The sequence below is a fragment of the Gracilinanus agilis genome, chromosome 4 (genome assembly GCF_016433145.1).
Source record: "Gracilinanus agilis isolate LMUSP501 chromosome 4, AgileGrace, whole genome shotgun sequence".
Taxonomy (NCBI): Eukaryota; Metazoa; Chordata; class Mammalia; order Didelphimorphia; family Didelphidae; genus Gracilinanus; species Gracilinanus agilis.
Window position 1 is genome coordinate 459639702 of NC_058133.1, and position 18261 is coordinate 459657962.

Here is an 18261-nt window from a genome sequence, read left to right on the forward strand (position 1 = left end):
GTGCTCTTACAAGTCAGTATCCTTCCTTTAACGTTTACTGAGAAGTAAACCCAATACTTATGGCTATCATTGTATTTTATCTTACTGATAAACTGTAAGCTTAGTGATGCCACTGTCTTTTCCAGTAGAGTATCTATCTGGTAGAGTGTGAGGCACACTTAGTGTTTTTAGAGTGAATGAATTAACTTGCAAAATGAGTAACCCAAGTGTATGAGCAAGCCTTAGGCTCCTTTTTCTGGGCCATTTCCACTTCTTTTAATGTCTCTTGAAATCACATTGGCCTTTTGGGCTATCATAGTTCATTACTGTCTCTAGCTGCTCTTGGGGTTCTTCTTGTGAGGACCATTCCATTCGTTATTTGTGCAGTTAACTTTTTGAACTTAAAGGGTAGGATGACTAGACATTTATTTCTGTTAATTTTCACTTTATTAAATTCAGCCCATCATTTCAGTGCATAGAGATCCTTCTTGGTTCCCAAGTCCCTTCCATTTTGTTAATATCCCTCTCAGCTTTTTTTCTTCTGTACATCTGACAACCATGGTATCTGGCTTCAGTAAAGACATTGATAAAAATAGAACAGGACTAACAGTAAAGCCCTGAGGGCAGTCTGCTGCAGCTATTCCTCCAGATCAACATGGACTTATTAATCCCCACTCTTTGGGTGATTAACTAACCAGTTCTGAATCCCTTTCTAACTATATTATCCTGCTTAGAGTTCTCCAATTTGTCCGTGAAACACTTTGTCATATACTTTATTGAAATCAAGATATACTGTGACTATGACATTCTGCTATCCAAAAAAAGAAAGAAAGAAAAGAAAACAAAATTAATTTCCTGTGAGAAAACTTGTTTTTAATTCAATTCAATAAGCATTGGTTATCTGTCAGGCATTACACTGGATATTGAGGATACAAAGACAAAATAGATAGTCTTGCCCTCAAGGAGGTTATGTTCTATCAGAAGAAAGCAACATGTAACACTATAAGTAAATATGAAATATATCCAGAAAAAATGCAAATTAATGGCTGGTTGCCAGGGGAAGAAAGGATACTCAGCAATTGTAAGAATATGACTTGAGCTCAGTTTCATAGAGAGCTAGAGGTTCTGAGTGTACTGGTGAAAATGGGAGAATAGTCTAGGCATGGAAGGCAGTTTGTTCAAGGATTTGGGGAAGAAGAGGCAGGTAACAGTGAGGAGCAGAAAATATATTGGGTAGGCAGTTGATGGAGAAATTAGAGGAACAAGTCATTCTGGAAGTTTGGAACTAAATTATGAAGGCCTGAAAATGAAAAAAGAAATGAATTTTCATCTTACTGTAGAGGTAAAAAGAAGCTATAAGGATTCATTATGTGTAAGAGCACATAAATTATTAATTTGAGGAGTGACGTGGGCAGATGTGTACTTTAGTATTCTCAGTTTGGCAGCCATCTGAAAGATAAAGGGGAGAGATTGGGTACAAAGATACTGAATAGGTTGGTATTTTAAATTACGAGTGGAGGCAGTGGTGAGGATCTAAACTAAGCTGTTAGCTGTGTGATAGGAGAGAAGATGGATGTAAAAGATATTAGGTAAGTAAAATTGATGAGATTGCCAGTTGGCTGTATGCTGTGGGGTGAGGGAGAGTGGTGCATCAAGAATGACTCTGCTTGTGAACTGGAGTAACTGGAAGTTTGGAAGTGTTTTAGACAGAAACAGGGAAATAAGTTAAGAGGGGAGATGAGCTTAAGGGAAGGATTTATTGAGTTTCAATTACCTACAGGACATCGAGTCTCAGCAGACAATTGAGGTTGAAGGACTAGAGTTCAAGAAAGAGATGAAGGCTTACTATATGGATTTGAAATTCATCTGTACAGAACTAATAATTGAATTTGTTATGAACTGATGAGATAGCCCAAGAAAACTAGTGTAAGAGGAGAAAAAGATGGCCCATGCTAGACCCCTGAGTACGTTTACACATGATGGTGTGAGGCATGGATAAGAGAGTGAAAAAGCAATCAGATGGGAAAGGAAATAGGAGAAAACAGTGTCATGCTCATCTAGGGAAGAAAGTCATTCAGGAATTGGGGAGTGGTGATCAGGTGTCAGATGTGCAGTTAAAGAAGAATGAGATTTGAGAAAAGGCCATTGGATTTAAAAGTTTGCTGATAATCTTTGAGAGTAGTTTCTTTCAGTGGTAGGCGATAAAGCCAACTTGCAAAGGTTTGAGGATCGAATGGAAAGTAAGGAAATAGAAGCAACAAGCATAGAACTCTATATACTTTCAAGACTATAAAGTACCTTATAAATATACAGTATTTATGGTGTGTTTATAATTATTAAAGAGGTATATTTTGCAATTTTTAAAACTACAAAAGTACCTTATATAAATATATGGTTATATTATTGCAACCATCATTAAATGTCTGTTTTCACCACTTCCTTGGGCATGCCCTTCCCGATGAGGAGTGGTACCTGCCCATTAGGTTCCTCCCCACTAGGTAATTGCCTCAGTCTTTCACATCCATCCAATATTGTAGCCTTTCACCATTATCTTCTTTAATTCTCACAACAACCTAGTAACTAAATTGTTACTTTATTAATAATACCTGACCTTTGCAAAACACTTTTAAGTAGGCAAGGGATTGTCATTGGTGCTGGAAATGAGGAAGCAAAGAGAAGTTTGGCTAGCAAACCACCATCAGAAAAATAATACTATCTTGGGAAGAGAAGTTGATTGAGCTAAGGCAGCTAGGTGGTACTATAATAAATAGAGTGTTAGGCTTGGAGTCAGGAAGACCAGGAAGACCAGAGTTCTGATATGGCTTTAAACTCTTATACTAGCTGTGTAACTCTGAACAGGTCGCTTAATACCAGTTTCCACATCTGTAAAATGAGGATCATAGCGCCTATATCCCAGGGTTGTGAAGATCAAATGAGGTAACAATTAATTATAAAGCACAATGGCTAGCGCTTAGTAAGTGCTATGTAAATATAATTCTTATTACACATTCATTGTGACTCTCCTTTTCAACTAACTCAGCAACCATTGTGTAAAAATTAAAATGAATTTATAGTAACTTCAGATATTGTATTTTTATAAGATTTATTTATAATCACTAGAAGTAAAGGAATAAAAAGATAACAAAATAAAACCACATGCCCAAGCTATTCTACCTGTTCAAAAAGTCCCACCCTCACAGGAAAAGAAGAGGCCAAGACACCCAGCTTCCCCCCCAGTTTATCTCCTGTCTATGTTAGCACGTAACAACAGGAAGTCAGTGGGCTCCTGGGTAATGTAGTTCAAAAGTACAAGATTTCCAGTTACACAATTATTAACTATCTTGTTATGTATATGGCATCTAGAGAAGTTGAATCTCAAGTCTAGCTATCAATGTGGTCTGCATGTGTGGTTCAGCTACTGTTATGAGCATACTAAATTATTGGCTGTTCATGCATGCATCTTTATTCTTGGAATATATATCTCTTCTTAAAATCCTTCTCTTCATTTGAGAACTAGCTTGGTCACTGCTTCCTTTGCAAAACCTTCCTTAATCTCATCCTACTCAGTTTTTCCAAGAGTATTTGGTCTAGAGCAGTGATGGGCAAACTATTCCCAGCGGGCCAGATCCAGGCCGTAGTTTGCCCATCACTGCCTTAAGCAATTCCCTAATCACTACACCCCCACGTCCAGATGTAGTGAATAGTTTGCCCATCACTGGTCTAGAGGCATTTACCCCTCTCCCATTCTTTCTTTTATATTACTTATTTGTCCTCCATTGGATTATAAATTCCTCAAGGTCAGAGATCCTTTTTTTATCTTTATATCTTAGCCCTTGGTTAGTGCCCTACTTCTAACAGGGTGCTTCATAAATGTTCTATGAATTTAAATAAAAACCTATTTCATGACCAAGGACATCTGGAGAAACAGATACAGGTAACTTTAGGCAAGTTTAACTGATTCTGGGAAAGAAAGTGGCTCAGTGGTGGTAGAAGGTGAAGTAATGAAGAAAGGATACAGTATAGTGGAGAAGGACTTGTTTGATATGATATTCTGCATAATGGGCAACTGTTACTATTAAAGAATAATAGTGTGGTCACTAATTTGAATATGGAAGATGACTGGCTTTCAGATGAAACTGAAGGGACATTAGACTAGACACAGACTATTGTATACAGTAGTAATCAGGTGAGAGAAAGGACTAGTGGCAGAAATAGTATTAAGGGAAATGCTCTGAGATTCAAAGAGGAAAGAGATGATATGATTTGGCTTGTATCTGTACCTGAAAAGAGATATCTTTTTGGCTTCTTCCCACAAATTCCCTGAAAATAAAACTCACTTAGTTTTTTTCCCAGACTATTGATAGAATGTAAATCATCTGCCTTCTGGATCACTTTTTCCCCTTCTTTGTATACTTTGAACAGAACCATCTGCAATTGCCATTAATATTTCATTGCCTCCATGCAGTTTTCCTCTTTAGGAAAATGGCCATTCCTTTTATTAGTGCTGAATTCTTCCTGTGATTCTGCTTTGTTGACAACATTACATTGCTTTGGCTCCTTTGGAGATTTGGAGTGAAGAAATTGCATTGGTTTGATAGTGATAGCACTAAGGCCAAAGGGACATCAAGATAGGTGATATGACAGTCAAATGAAAAGCCAATATTTCCAACCACACTACCTATTGAACTCTGGAAGTGAGAATGAATGAGAACTGGTTCCAGTTAAACTTGTCTGCTGGCCTTACTAATTATTCCTTAGGTAGCTGTCCTGTATTGACTTTGGGGCCTTGGAGATTCACCATTTGTCATTTCTTTCCTCCCTGGTTCTAGCTGCATCCTATACAGATAGCTCTGATGATGAGGTTTCCCCTCGAGAGAAGCAACAAACCAACTCCAAGGGCAGCAGCAATTTTTGTGTGAAGAATATCAAACAAGCAGAATTTGGGCGCCGGGAGATTGAGATTGCTGAACAAGGTAAAAGAAGGAAGAGGGTAAGGGAACCTGCTGGATTTGGGGATTAGAAACAACCACTTCATGGGCATAAGAGCCTCTGAGCCAGCTAGTGGCTTGAAGCTAACCTGAAGATACCTGGGGGAAACGCAGCATGCTCAGTTGCTAGAGCAACCCTGGAATTTAGGTGGGACCTTTTACTCTTGCTCTCTTTCCCACTTTTTTTTTCTTAGCATATATTAGGCACATTGGAATACCTTTTTCATCCTGACAGCATCACTTTTAGTGATGTGACCCTACTGTGTGGCAGCTCAGTGAACAGTGTACTTAACCTTATCTTGACTAGTTCTACAGGGTCCTACAGAGATAAATAGACAATGAAATTGCCAGTGTGAGAAAGTTTCCTAGAAGCATCCACCCTCAGTTATGTGAGGGAAGTCTTTAAGTTAGGCTGTGGTTGGCTGAAGCATCTTGGGTGGTCGCAGCACCCTCTCCTGGAACAGCTGTAAGTGGCTAAAGCCTAATCAGTTGAACCCTTTGTTTCAGGTTAGCTCCTAGGAAGTCTTGAGTTATCCTTGTATCAATTTCACATTTCAGGAATATTCTATACAGGGAGGGAGTCTGGGAACCAATGAGACCTCCACGATGAGGTGAGAAAAGAGCATGGAAAAGCAGAAGCAAGTCGCTTCAGCTGAGGGTGAAGTCTCCCTTCTTCGTCTGATTTGTATATGATATCATTAGCCAAGCTCATCATTTTTCCCCAAATGAGCAACCGGAATATCTCTAGTTTCACCAGTTTTGAAAATCTGCTACTTCTGTTTGTCATCTAGCTGGGAGCCACTCTGTGCTACCTAGTGCTTGAAGGAGTACAGGAAATCAAATTCCAGGTGCTTCTGTGATAACTTGCTCACTCTAGCTCTGCCAGCCTCATCACATGTAGTCTGTAATCATTGTGGGAATGTGCTTGGTGCTTTTCTGCCTTCTGCTACCTGGCCTCAACTGGACTTACCATAATGGGTTTTCATTGGGTGAACTTGACCCTGCCTCACACTGTGTTTTGGCAGAATTTGTGAGATTGAGATGACTAGTGCAGTCCTAGCTCAAATCTCTGTTCTTTCACAGACATGTCTGCTCTGATTTCACTCAGGAAACGTGCTCAGGGGGAGAAGCCCTTGGCTGGTGCTAAAATAGTGGGCTGTACACACATCACAGCCCAGACTGCAGTGAGTAAATACATCGGGGGGATGGAAAGAGCCTCATAATAAACTAGAAAAGAGAAATGTGGTGTGGCTAGAATTTAAACCAGATTTTTCATCTCCATCCTCATCTAACTAACCCTCAAACTTTATTAGGTATTGCCTTTATGTTACAGAAGGATTGAATTTTCTATAGATATTCCTTTGTATAAATGTAGCTCATTTTATGTACATTTGCTATGGAGAGCTGAATTTACAAAAAGCAAAGGTATTGAAAAGATACAAAAGGATTTTCCATATTATTCCTTTATATAACAAGGAAGATCTATTGACATATTTTTAAAATATTACTTGATTTACACTCTTTTAAAGTAATATTTTCCCCTCAATTACATGTTAAGGCAATTTTTAATTTAACTTCAATTAATTCAATTTCAATTAATTTAATTTAATTTTTCTAAATTTTGAGCAAGAATCTTCCTTCCCTTCTTCTCTTCCCTCTTTCCTTTTTGAGACGGATGGCAAGCTCTCTGACACAGATTTTACATGTGCAGTAATATAAGACATTCATATTAGTCATTTTTTGCAAGAGAACTAAAAAAAATGAACAAAGTGAAATAGAGTATATTTTAGACTGTATTCAGACTCTATCAATCTTTCTCTGGAGGTGAATGACATTTTTCATCATGAGCTCTTGGGGGTTGTCTTGGATTACTATATTACTAAGAATAATGAAGTCAAGGACAGCTAGGTGGCTCAGTGTATTGAGGGCCAGGCCTAGAGATTGGAAGTCCTGGGTTCAAATCTGGCTTCAAACACTTCCTAGCTATATGACCCTGGGCAGGTCACTAAGCCTCCATTGCCTAGCCCTTATTGCTTTTCTGTCTTAGAACCAATACACAAGGTTCTGAGACAGAAGGTAAAGGTTAAAAAAAATATATTATTCACAATTGTTCATCATACAATATTTCTGTTACTGTGTCCGGTGTTCTTCTGGTTCTGCTCACTTCACTTTGTTTCAGTTCATGCAGGCCTTTCCAGCTTTTTCTGAAATCTTCCTGTTTATCATTTCTCTGAGCACAGTAGTATTCCACTACAATCATATACCACAACTTGTTCAGGTTGATGGACATCACCTCAGTTTCCAATTCTTTGCCACCACAAAAAGAGCTACTATAAATATTCTTGTACATATAGGTTATTTTCCCTTTTTTAAAAAAAAATCTCTTTGGGATATAGGCCTGGTAATAATTTGGATCAAAGGGTATACATAGTTTTAAAGCCTTTTGGGCATAGTTCTAAAATTGTTCTTTAGAATGTTTGGATTTGTTCACAATTCCACCAGCAGCGCATCAGTGTCTCAATTTTCCCACATTCCCTCAGCATTTATTATTTTCTTTTTCTGTCATTTTAACTTTGATTTATACTCTTAAAAATAACCCTGTTTTCTGTCTTTAAATTAATATTGTATATTATATATAATACTGTATACTGTATATAGTGATAAAGGCTAGGCAATGGGGGTTAAGTGACTTGCCCAAGGTTATACAGCTAGTCACATTTGAACCCAGGACCTCCTGGCTCTCGACCCACTGAGCTGCCTGGCTACCCTCTTGACTCATTACCCTCTGCCTCATTAGTTTGTATTTTTTATTTCTATGTAGCAGTTGTTACATTAGAGCTTTGTAGATGGCCTTTGTGGCTTCTGCAGGCTGCTCTTCATCTGCCATGGCCCCCCATTTCTCACTGTTTTCTTACCTGTGTGCATAGGTGTTGATTGAGACACTCTGTGCCCTGGGGGCTCAGTGCCGTTGGTCGGCCTGCAACATCTATTCCACTCAGAATGAGGTTGCTGCTGCATTGGCTGAAGCTGGTAAGTTAGTTGCATTTTGTACTATCTTTGCCCTGACAGAGATACCTAAGAACTGTCTTATGCTTCAGTTACAGAAGGATTTCAATAAGGTTGGCAGGGAGAGGGGTGTAGTCCCTTATAGTTCATTCCTGGTACAGTCATTTTTATAAAACAAATTCTCGAATTGTGCCTGTTTGTAGATGTCCATTTGAAGGGACATCACCATTTCACTCAGACTGCCAGTTATTCAGGTGAATTCAAAGTGTTTCTGCCTTTATTTCATTCTTATAATGCTTACAAGTTGGATGTTCTTAATTTTGTAACAGCTTTCTGAGGATCTTAAAGTGTTTGCTTCCAGTATCTCAGTCCTTTCACCAGTCATTGCCAAACTCAGAATGGTAGTTTGGTTCCTTTGGTTTTATATTCCATCCAGATTATTGTTTCCTTGTGGCTCTTGTTCTTCCCACTGATTTCAGAAAATATTTCTAGTAGATATCTAACCCCAAAGAGGAAGAACTAATTGTGTTGACTTCTTTCCAGGTGTTGCAGTGTTTGCATGGAAGGGAGAGTCAGAGGATGACTTCTGGTGGTGTATTGACCGTTGTGTGAACATGGATGGTTGGCAAGCCAACATGGTAAAAAGCAAACAAGTATTCCCTTCCTGACCTCTAGACAAGCTCTTGTATTCTTCCTTTCCTCTTTCTTCCAAACACGACACCCTTTACTGAATCTTTTCTAGGTGTTTTGTCATGTCCATTGACTGTTCCTTTTAAAATGTTTCATTTGCCACTTGTCAAGGAAGGTCTTAGGGTTGAATATAGAGTTAGAGGAAGAAGAAAGAGTAGCCAGATGCTTCTGGCTCTGAAATAACAGATGGGAAATGAGAAAATTACTCAAAGATACCTTTTAAAACATAGATCTGGCTTTTCTTCCTACTTCAGAAGCTCTCTTGTTGCATTAAAGAATTTTGTGTACCTCAGATCTTAGTGAAAATTAGGTTTTGCAGAGCCTACTGTTCCATATTGGAACTAAGAGCTAGAGCTTAGGAATCTTTAGTTCTGGTCCTTTTCATGTCCAACAAAGCCAAATATATCTCTCCCTTGTGTGTGCCTCTTTGCTCCTAATTTTAAGAGGCCACTGTAGACTCACTATTGGTTCAGAAAGTGAGTCCAAAGTTCCCCCAGTGTTAGCAGCCTGAATGCCCATAGAAGTCTTCTGGCTGTTCTGTAGATCCTGGATGATGGGGGAGACTTAACTCACTGGGTTTATAAGAAGTACCCAAACGTGTTTAAGAAGATCCGAGGCATTGTGGAGGAGAGCGTGACTGGTGTACACAGGTAACAGCCTTTGGGGTAGTTGCCCCTCTTGCCTTTGCCTCAGCAAGTTCTTACTGTCATTTCTGCTGGGCTGTGTGTTAAGCCTAAAGCAGGGATTGAGAACATTTTCATTAGTCAAAGGCTGACTTGAGTTTTTATTTTTGAAAGATGGGGGGCCCTAGAAGAAGGTCACTTCTAATTATGATCCACAATTTTTTCTCCCTTTGAATCAGGTGAGTCTAGGGAAATACATCACTTTTATAGAGGAGTAAACTTCTCCAAGCCTTTCTCTAAAAATTATGAGTGAGGAAAGGCAAGGAATTAGGCTTTTGTTTACTGAAATCCTTGGGAAGTAGGGGTGACAAGGGTAGGACTGGGCTCGAAAGGGAATTATGCAGTTGTTCCCACCTTTCACTTTCAGTCAGTTAATTTGTATTTGTGGTCTCTCCTCTTCTTAGGCTGTACCAGCTCTCCAAAGCTGGCAAGCTCTGCGTTCCAGCCATGAATGTCAATGACTCTGTTACCAAACAGAAGTTTGATAACCTGTACTGCTGCCGAGAGTCAATCTTGGATGGGTAGGTAGAGACTGCAAGTATCAGACCTGTGAGAAAGGGGAGGAGGGGTAGCTTAAAGCTTTCAGCCTTGTGATCCTTTTGGCACCAGCAGCTTTGCCTCACCTGGTCTAACTTTATTACTTTCCTTTACTTTGGACGGGTGCCTGTGAAACCCCTTTCAAGAGACCCTAGTTCGGTGTCCTTTCCCTGAGACACCTACCTCTGTGTGAAATCCGCACACCAGGATTGCATTTGAATGGCACCTTCATCTTTTCCCACAGCCTCAAGAGGACCACAGATGTGATGTTTGGAGGGAAACAAGTGGTGGTGTGTGGGTATGGCGAGGTAAATAGCTGGGCTTTGGCAGCCTTCTTTGAGCTCCCCCCTCTCCCAGTTCTGCCTGCTAGCTGTTATCTTGTCCTTGACATACTCCTGTAATGAAACTTGTCCTCCAGAAATTTATGTAAAATAGAAGAATGGGATCATCTCCTTAGGATCGCTATCCATTGGGCCATTGGGGTTTCTCAGTGCTTTTAAATAATGTCTCCTTATGGAAATGAGCTTTTTTACCTTTAGCTAGGCTTGTAAAATCAATTTACCTCACTTGTATTGTGAGCAGGATGGGGGGAATGGAATGGAATGTTTGCATTGTGCTCCTTAGTGATAGTAGCTTTTTATGAGTTTGGGGTCATATTAATCTATTTTAACTCTACTAGTAGCTCATTAATGTCATTGTGGAATAAAAGTCTAAATTCAGGGTTGCACAGATTATACCTGATTGTCTCAAATGGAACAAATCACTATTGTGGAGTTTTTTTCATTGTAAATTTGGCCTCTAGTCACAGAAAAATCTGTGCTTTGCCTGAAATATGGTATTATGAACTGGCCTTTAAAAAATAACAAAAGCTAAGTATGAACTGTCAGATAAATAAATATTTTCTATTTGCAGCACCAGGCAGGTTTTTCTAGAGATTGTAGGATAATCACTATTAAATTTATGACTTACAAAGAAGGCTTAGCTCTCCTAAGAACTGTATGCCTTGATGGAGAAAAGATCTGCTTTATTCACACATTGCCCCCCTCTCCATCCAGTTATCTTGGTGATTTGCCAAGGTAGTGAGGTTCTATTTAAGGCCATAACCTCTAGTATAGCGCAGATTTTTATAGAGTGAGAGGTAAGATATGACTATTACCTTACCTGGGCCTGGTTCACCTAATAATTTCCTGTCCCCGACTCCCCACTGTTTCCTTTCTTGTTTTCACCTTTCTAGACATTCTGCTTCTGGTGTAAATTACTGGCTCAGCATAGAATGTATAGTGTACTCTGTATTCACTTTTGCTCTGCTTCTGTTCTCTAGATTAAATTCAGTTGAAGGCCTACAGAAGGGCTGAATTCCAATACCAAGAAGCTAACTGAGCTTTCTGAGCACATCAGGCTCGGAGGTCTGAGAGCTCAATTTCTTTCTTTTGCTTTGCAGGTGGGAAAGGGATGTTGTGCTGCTCTGAAGGCCCTTGGAGCAATAGTCTACATCACAGAGATTGACCCTATCTGTGCTCTTCAGGCCTGGTAAGGAACAAATATGTATCTTTGTACTCTCCTGTCCCTGTAAGCATATATTTCATACCTAAAGGAACCAAGAGGAATGTGGAGTGTATATTTTGGAAATCTCTGGCTAGTCTAATAAATAAGGCTTTTTGGGCAGCCTAACCATCATAGACTACAGAAAAACTACCCCTTGATTCCAGAGTCTTTGGGGTTTCTCTTGTCCATATTAAAGCCTTGAGTTATCTCAAAAGGACTGTCAGTAGCTCAGCATAGCCTGTTATGTGTGATCACTGTGAAGGTAATACCAAACCTGTCTTGAGATGTGATTGAGTCTCACATTTGAATGGCCAGGCTTCTGTCTTGCTACATCCTTGCTTGCTCATTCGTCTCTTTCTTCTAGTATGGACGGGTTCCGGGTGGTGAAGTTAAATGAAGTTATTCGACAAGTGGATGTGGTGATAACTTGTACAGGTAGCTATAAAAGATTATGGTTATGGGTATTACAAAAACCTATTTTTGTAATAAGACTTTTTAATATAGTAAATATTGATAAATAAATTCCCATAAACAAAAGCTCTTTGGGATCCTCAATAATTTTTTGATGTAAAAATGTCCTGAGACCAGAAAATTTGCAAATTCTTGACCGAGAAGAACAAGCAGAATCAGAGACATATTCTGGCATTTGAAGTTTGTATTAGGCAAGAGAAGCCTATATTTAGTTTTATACTCTTCTGGACTAAAAACTTAGTGAGAAGGACTTCTAAAGAATGGGATCTTAATAGCTTTTCCAAAGCAGGAAACTTTGACTGCCTGCTGGCTTCTTTGGCTTTCTTAGCCTTGTCACCGAACCTAGCCATCTCCTTTTTCTCCTAAATGTCTGAAAACTCCTCTCTGCCATACCATAACGGATGCCAGAACCATTCAGCCTTTCCATTGGTACTTTCATTCCTTAGTACACCTTTTCCCACTCCTCTTTCCCTTCAGGAAATAAAAACGTGGTGACCCGGGAACACTTGGATCGAATGAAGAATAGCTGCATTGTGTGCAACATGGGCCACTCAAACACTGAAATCGATGTAGTAAGGCTCCTCTTTCATTTGATTCTGATTGGCCACTGTCTTAAACTTTGGTTTTCACTTTCTTCTTTTCCTTAAACCTACAGTTCAACTTGTTTTCTCCCTTCCAGACAAGCCTCCGAACACCAGAATTGACATGGGAGCGAGTACGCTCTCAGGTGGACCATGTCATCTGGCCAGACGGCAAACGTGTTGTCCTCCTGGCAGAGGTATTCAGAAGGGGGCTGACTTCAATGTGGGATAGACAGCTCTGTGTCTGGTGAGCTTTATTTACAGTGGGAGCACCAGGCATCAAGGGCTGGGGTCAGGGGGGTGGGACACAAGGGGGCAGAGACCTAGAACTTAGATTAGAATGGCACACTTTGCATCTAGAGACGTTCTGTATCCCATCCAGTAGTAGGTTGACTCCTGTGTCACCTAGATTTACAACCAAGAATAACAACAGAACCAATCCCCACATTGTTCTCTACTCTCCTTGCATTTTCAGGGTCGCCTACTTAATCTGAGCTGTTCAACAGTCCCCACTTTTGTTCTCTCCATCACAGCTACAACTCAGGTATGTTGGCCCAAATACTGGGATACTTGGAAAGAGACAGAGTTCTTGTAACCATAGGGGAATTTGTACTCATCATTGAACAGGGGACTTTTTTTCAGTACTGTCTTTACTTTATGCCTGTTTTGAAGTTCTTTTGAAAATGTAACTTAACCAGGGATAATTTAAAATACAGTTGTCCCTCGCTATATTGTGGTTCACTTATCACAGCTTCACTGTATCACAGTGTTTTTTTGTTTTGTTTTTAATCTAATTCCGTATCATGAAATTTTCGCTATATTGTGGGATTTTGCAAATGAATACCATACTTTTGCGCAAGTTCGCCAATGTGAGATTGTACACGGCTGAGTGCAAAGCAGGCAGGTTTTTCTGTATTGGCTGATGAAATGAAAGGCTATGTTCTATATCCTGGGCACTGATTGGCTCAGTGTTTATAAGAGTGTAGGAAAGGTTAATAATAGTGTGGAAAAGGTTTATAGGAGAGTGGGAAGGGTTTATAAAGCCTTAAAATATATATGTATAAAAATAATAAAATAAATTCAATGCCACTACTTTGTGGATTTTTACCTATTGTGGGGGTCTTTGGAACATAACTTCCACAATAGGTGAGGGATCACTGTACTTTCTTTAGGAGAGAAGAAAACTCTACCAGCTTCTGCTGTGCTCAGTGTCTAAGTTCATGGTTCACATTCTGGAAAACATGTGGACTGCACAGTTCTTTACCCTTACTTGGAACTTAAATAAATCCTGGTCATATGGTATTGGCTGATGTCTAGCACGGTATGAGGCCAATGCTTTGGAAAACTACATCAAATAGCACTTCTTCTAGATTCCTATTAGCTTAGGCTAATCCTTCTGGGCAAGAATTGATTTTTGTCCTCATCTTTTCCCATTTTATTCACCATAGGCCTTGGCTCTGATAGAACTCTACAATGCCCCCGAAGGACGATACAAACAGGATGTATACTTGCTACCTAAGAAGATGGGTGAGTGAAAAGCAGGCAGAATTTGTCCTGCCCATCCAACAGTGTACATCATTGCATGGAGGAGGAGGATATGCCCATCAACCCTAAGAGCCGAATTGGTGAACCTGTGGCACACGTGCCTGAGGGGGAATGCTCTATCCCTCACCCCCCTCCATGCATACCTGAAAACATTTCTCCCATCACCTGCCCCTCTGCCCAGCAGCCCAATGGGAGCACTTCTTCCCTCCCCTGTCTGGAGTAAAGTTCTGGGGGTGGAAGGGGACGGGGAGGTGTCACAAGTCATGTGAGGGTTCCAGTTTGGGCACTTGTTCTCTAAAAGATTTTCCATCACTGTCCTAGAGCATCCCCCTGGGCCTGGGAGGCAGAAGACCTCAGTTCACATCCTGGCTTTTATCAAACTATTTTCACAAATCAATAACTGGCCTACTTTTGGACCATTGTTTTCTCATATGTAAAAGGAGGAGGGAAATACCTGCATGACTTGCCTTAGGGATCACATGAGGAAAGAGTTTTGTCAACCTAGGTGCATGATATAAACTTGAGATTGTAATTGTCTCTGTGAACCATTATCATTTAATGGATGTCACTGTGCAAAGTAAACAAACTTCTTATCTTCATAGAATAGGAGAATGCTGCAGATGTAATTTACTTAGATTTTAACAAAACATTTGACAAATTTCTTAAGTTATTCTTAGGGACAAGATGGGAAGAAGTGAACTAAATGATTTGTGCTGTTAGATTCAAAGCCAAAAAGGAATCATGAATAATTTGGCATTAGGAAGTTAGAAGGTTGAAGACAATCTCTAGTGGAGTGCCTGAGGCATCTTCTCTTGTGCCCTAAACTGTTGAACAGTTTTATCAGTACTTTAAATAAAGGCATAGGTGATATATTTACCAAATAGGCGCCTAGTTAATAGAAATAGTTGTTAGCACATTAGCTGTCAATCAAGATCCAAAAAAAATCTCAGCAGGTTAGAATAATAAGCCAACTCTAATAAGATGAAATTTAATAGGTAAAATGTAGAATCTTACATTTCACAAGGACAGATTGAAGAGGTATGGCTAGATAATATTCATCTGAAAAAGTGAGTATTTTGGTGGACTCTGTGCTCCACTAACCCAATAGTTTAGCCAACTATCTCCATGGCTATTGAACTAAGGACCAAATGAACATTTTATGTGAGTTATATTACCAGCTGCTTTCTAAGATTGACAGTGGGATGAGTCAAGAGCAGGGGAACGTGAGGCTATAACTCAGGGGCCTCACATGAAGCAGCTAGCCAGAAAGCTCAGCTGCTTTCTTTGCTTTTCCTAGATGAATATGTGGCCAGTTTGCACCTGCCTTCATTTGATGCCCATCTGACAGAGCTGACAGATGACCAAGCAAAATATCTGGGACTCAACAAAAATGGGCCATTCAAGCCCAATTATTACAGGTAACCTTGGGAGAGGAAGGGGCAGATGGGGAGGAGAAGTAAGCCTTTTTCCAAGTCTAGCCCACTGGAAAAAAAAAATGGGCCATTTTGACTGAAGACCAGATAATGGGCCTGGTTGGCAGGGGTGCAAGAACTCCACTTCTGAAGTAAGCAAAGAAATATTACCTCAAACAGTGTAAGTAAAGAATGAGGCTCTGTGGGGCACAAGTTAGGATCCTAAATTGGATTATCAGAAATAGGTATTTGTGAAAGAGAAAGCTACTGAAGGAGTGAGTCTTCCTGGTTAGGTAAGGATTTCTAACTTGAAGTCTTGAAAGGTTGTATATTGGAGTCAGCCTCTTCTTGAATTCTCTCAGATGAAAGGCAAGAACTGACCAATTAATCTCCTTTTATTACAGATACTGATGGACCATATTGCAGAGGACCAGTCCACACAGAACCACATAACTTTTAAAGAAATATTTTTTAAAATAACTTTTATTTTCATTTTACTCTTTTCTTGAATTTCTTTTCGCTGTGGTTTAATACTCTTTTTCTCATATCTTTGTCTGTCTAAGCTCGCTAAACCACACAGGGATTTGTTTCCTAGCTTTACAGATGAAACCAAGGGTTCAAGGTTTCTTACCCTAGTCACTACAGAAGGAATTCATTTTCTTAGCTAGGAGAGGCGATACTTTCCTATAGTTACCTTTACCCGTCCTGGGGCACCTTAGTCTTAATGGGGTACCTTAATAACAGAAAACACTAAGGTACTCTTTTCTATGTGGAACAATCTGCAATGTCTAAATTGCCTTAAAAGAGCCCATTTCTTAGCTGCTGAATCAGGGCTTCTTCATGACTGCTAGAGGAGCAAAGGCGGTACCTCCCAGCTGGGTAGTTGAAATTGTAGGCTGTGCATGTTCATTGATTTCCCTCAGAAGTCACAGGCCATTTCTTGTGCAAGGCACCATCACTGGTTCAGAGGAGCGCTGGCCAGTGGGTGCCTGTTCAAAGCTCAGCTGCCCATCCAGACCAGAGCACGTCCTCCACTCCCAGGACGCCTTCCTCATTCTTCTCTAGTTTTTAGCCAGGCTGCACCTGACTCAACTGAAATTTCTCTTTCAACACCAATTTCTGTTGTATAATTTTTTTTTATTAAGGAAATTTTTTAGAGTTAACTCTTGTGGAACTGCTTGGCACTTGGTAGGTGCCGGTCCCTCTTTCTCCTTTAGATACCTGATAAGGAGGGTGCAGAGCCATGTCTAACAAGCTGCTGGGCTCAGGCTCCATGGGAGGCCGCTTTGTTTCTAGCCCACAGTTTTAATAGCGTCAGTGAATTGGGGCCATAGCTGCTCATTCCATCAGCTCTTCCACTGTATTGCTTGTGCTGAAGGTGAATTTATTAAACAATCACTCAGTATAAAGCATTGAATTGCTTTTTGAGGCTGTGTCCCTAAAGAGCCCATATCTGGTCAGCCACCCATCTATCCCTGATTATACCTGCAGTAGCTGGTGGTGGGTAGAAAATTGGTAGCTGGGGTCTGGGTGAGAGAATGACTTGTCTGCGACTTCAGGCCGTGTTGAGATTAGCCCAGCATTTCACTCCCGTGTCATTTGATTAGTGCGCCCAGCAAAAGGAAATTAAAGTCTGTGTATTCAAAGTACATTCATTCAAGGCAAGTGAATGTGGCTAGTAGGTCCTGGCTTGTACTTGTTAGAGACCCACAGAGCCATTTTCTGAAACACCAGAGAAATATATCCTTTAACCACAAATCCAGCTTGCCAGTGTCTCTGCATGGTAAACTGAGTTTTGGCCACAGTGGCTTTCAAGTGCATACTTGTTCAAAACCCCAATTGCCCTAAACTAGCTTTGAACTGTAGTGCTATTGAGCTGGTTCATAAATTGGTATTGAGAATTTAGACCCTTGATTTCTCTACTGCTGCTGACCAGAGAGATAGTGATTACAACCACGAACACAAGAAAAGAAAACTTCCAACCTATTCCTTCCTAACAGGAGACAGTGCCTCATGCCAAAATATTTCTCCTTTTCCTCTCCTCTTCCTTTTTGCCACGTTCAGTCCCTTGTCAGTGTGACCATGTTTTCTTCTCCATAGATGCTATTGGAGCCCCATTTTCCCAAGGCAGACCCAGTTTGTATCTGTTCTTCCAAATAGAACAGACCACCACCCCAATTAGGAGATATTTTGACCATTGGTGTCCCCACTGACTTTCCCTGTTGGAGGGAAATAGCCCAGGTTCATGCTACCCTCTGGCCTACTTCCCTGCTCCCATATCTGTGACTATGTCAATAGGAATATTAGATAAGGGCTCCATCTCTGTTTCAAGCCATGTAACAAAGGACATTATGGAATGAGATGTCTTAGATCAGAGGGAGCACGTGGAGAGCATCCTGGGTGGAATAGGTTTATTTTGTATATGAATGATTTTTAATGAATGCAATATTAATCCTTGCAGATAAGCAATAATCATTAAAGTCGATTAGAAAATGCGTGGTCATCTGCCTCATTCTTGGTGGGAATACAAAGCTTTTTTATAGCCTGTTGTTTGAAAAGAGATATTTGTCAAAGCCACATTCAGCATATACCGATAGCCCATGTCTTGCTATGTCTAGGATGCTGCAAAGGAATTAAAGCTATATAAGATAATGGTCTCTATCCTCAAGATCAGGAAGTAGTAAGGAAAATAAGACCTACTAATAACTTTAAGATAAGGCAATTATGAATGATTTAAACTCGGTGTAGAAAAAGAAGGAGCAGGTCAGGCCATTGGGAGTTTAAGATAGACATACCCATTCCTAGCACCAGGAACAACAGGATC

General features: G+C 40.2%; 1 protein-coding gene across 2 annotated transcripts in view; it reads left to right on the forward strand.

The window, feature by feature from the left end:
* Window positions 1-17928, forward strand: part of AHCYL1 (adenosylhomocysteinase like 1) — a 53567-nt gene extending 35639 nt beyond the window's left edge. The window contains exons 3-17 of one of the 2 annotated variants that reach the window (XM_044672284.1): window positions 4809-4952; window positions 6051-6151; window positions 7895-7997; window positions 8517-8611; window positions 9207-9313; window positions 9751-9867; window positions 10128-10191; window positions 11325-11413; window positions 11793-11863; window positions 12377-12471; window positions 12579-12677; window positions 12956-13024; window positions 13929-14007; window positions 15323-15443; window positions 15842-17928. In XM_044672284.1, coding sequence (XP_044528219.1) covers window positions 4809-4952; window positions 6051-6151; window positions 7895-7997; window positions 8517-8611; window positions 9207-9313; window positions 9751-9867; window positions 10128-10191; window positions 11325-11413; window positions 11793-11863; window positions 12377-12471; window positions 12579-12677; window positions 12956-13024; window positions 13929-14007; window positions 15323-15443; window positions 15842-15848 — 1361 coding nt within the window. In that variant the 3' untranslated portion in view covers window positions 15849-17928. Of the gene's footprint in view, window positions 1-4808; window positions 4953-6050; window positions 6152-7894; window positions 7998-8516; window positions 8612-9206; window positions 9314-9750; window positions 9868-10127; window positions 10192-11324; window positions 11414-11792; window positions 11864-12376; window positions 12472-12578; window positions 12678-12955; window positions 13025-13928; window positions 14008-15322; window positions 15448-15841 lie in introns of those variants that run through there. The other variant, XM_044672285.1, reaches the window with a different exon arrangement.
* Window positions 17929-18261: the final 333 nt, after the last annotated feature.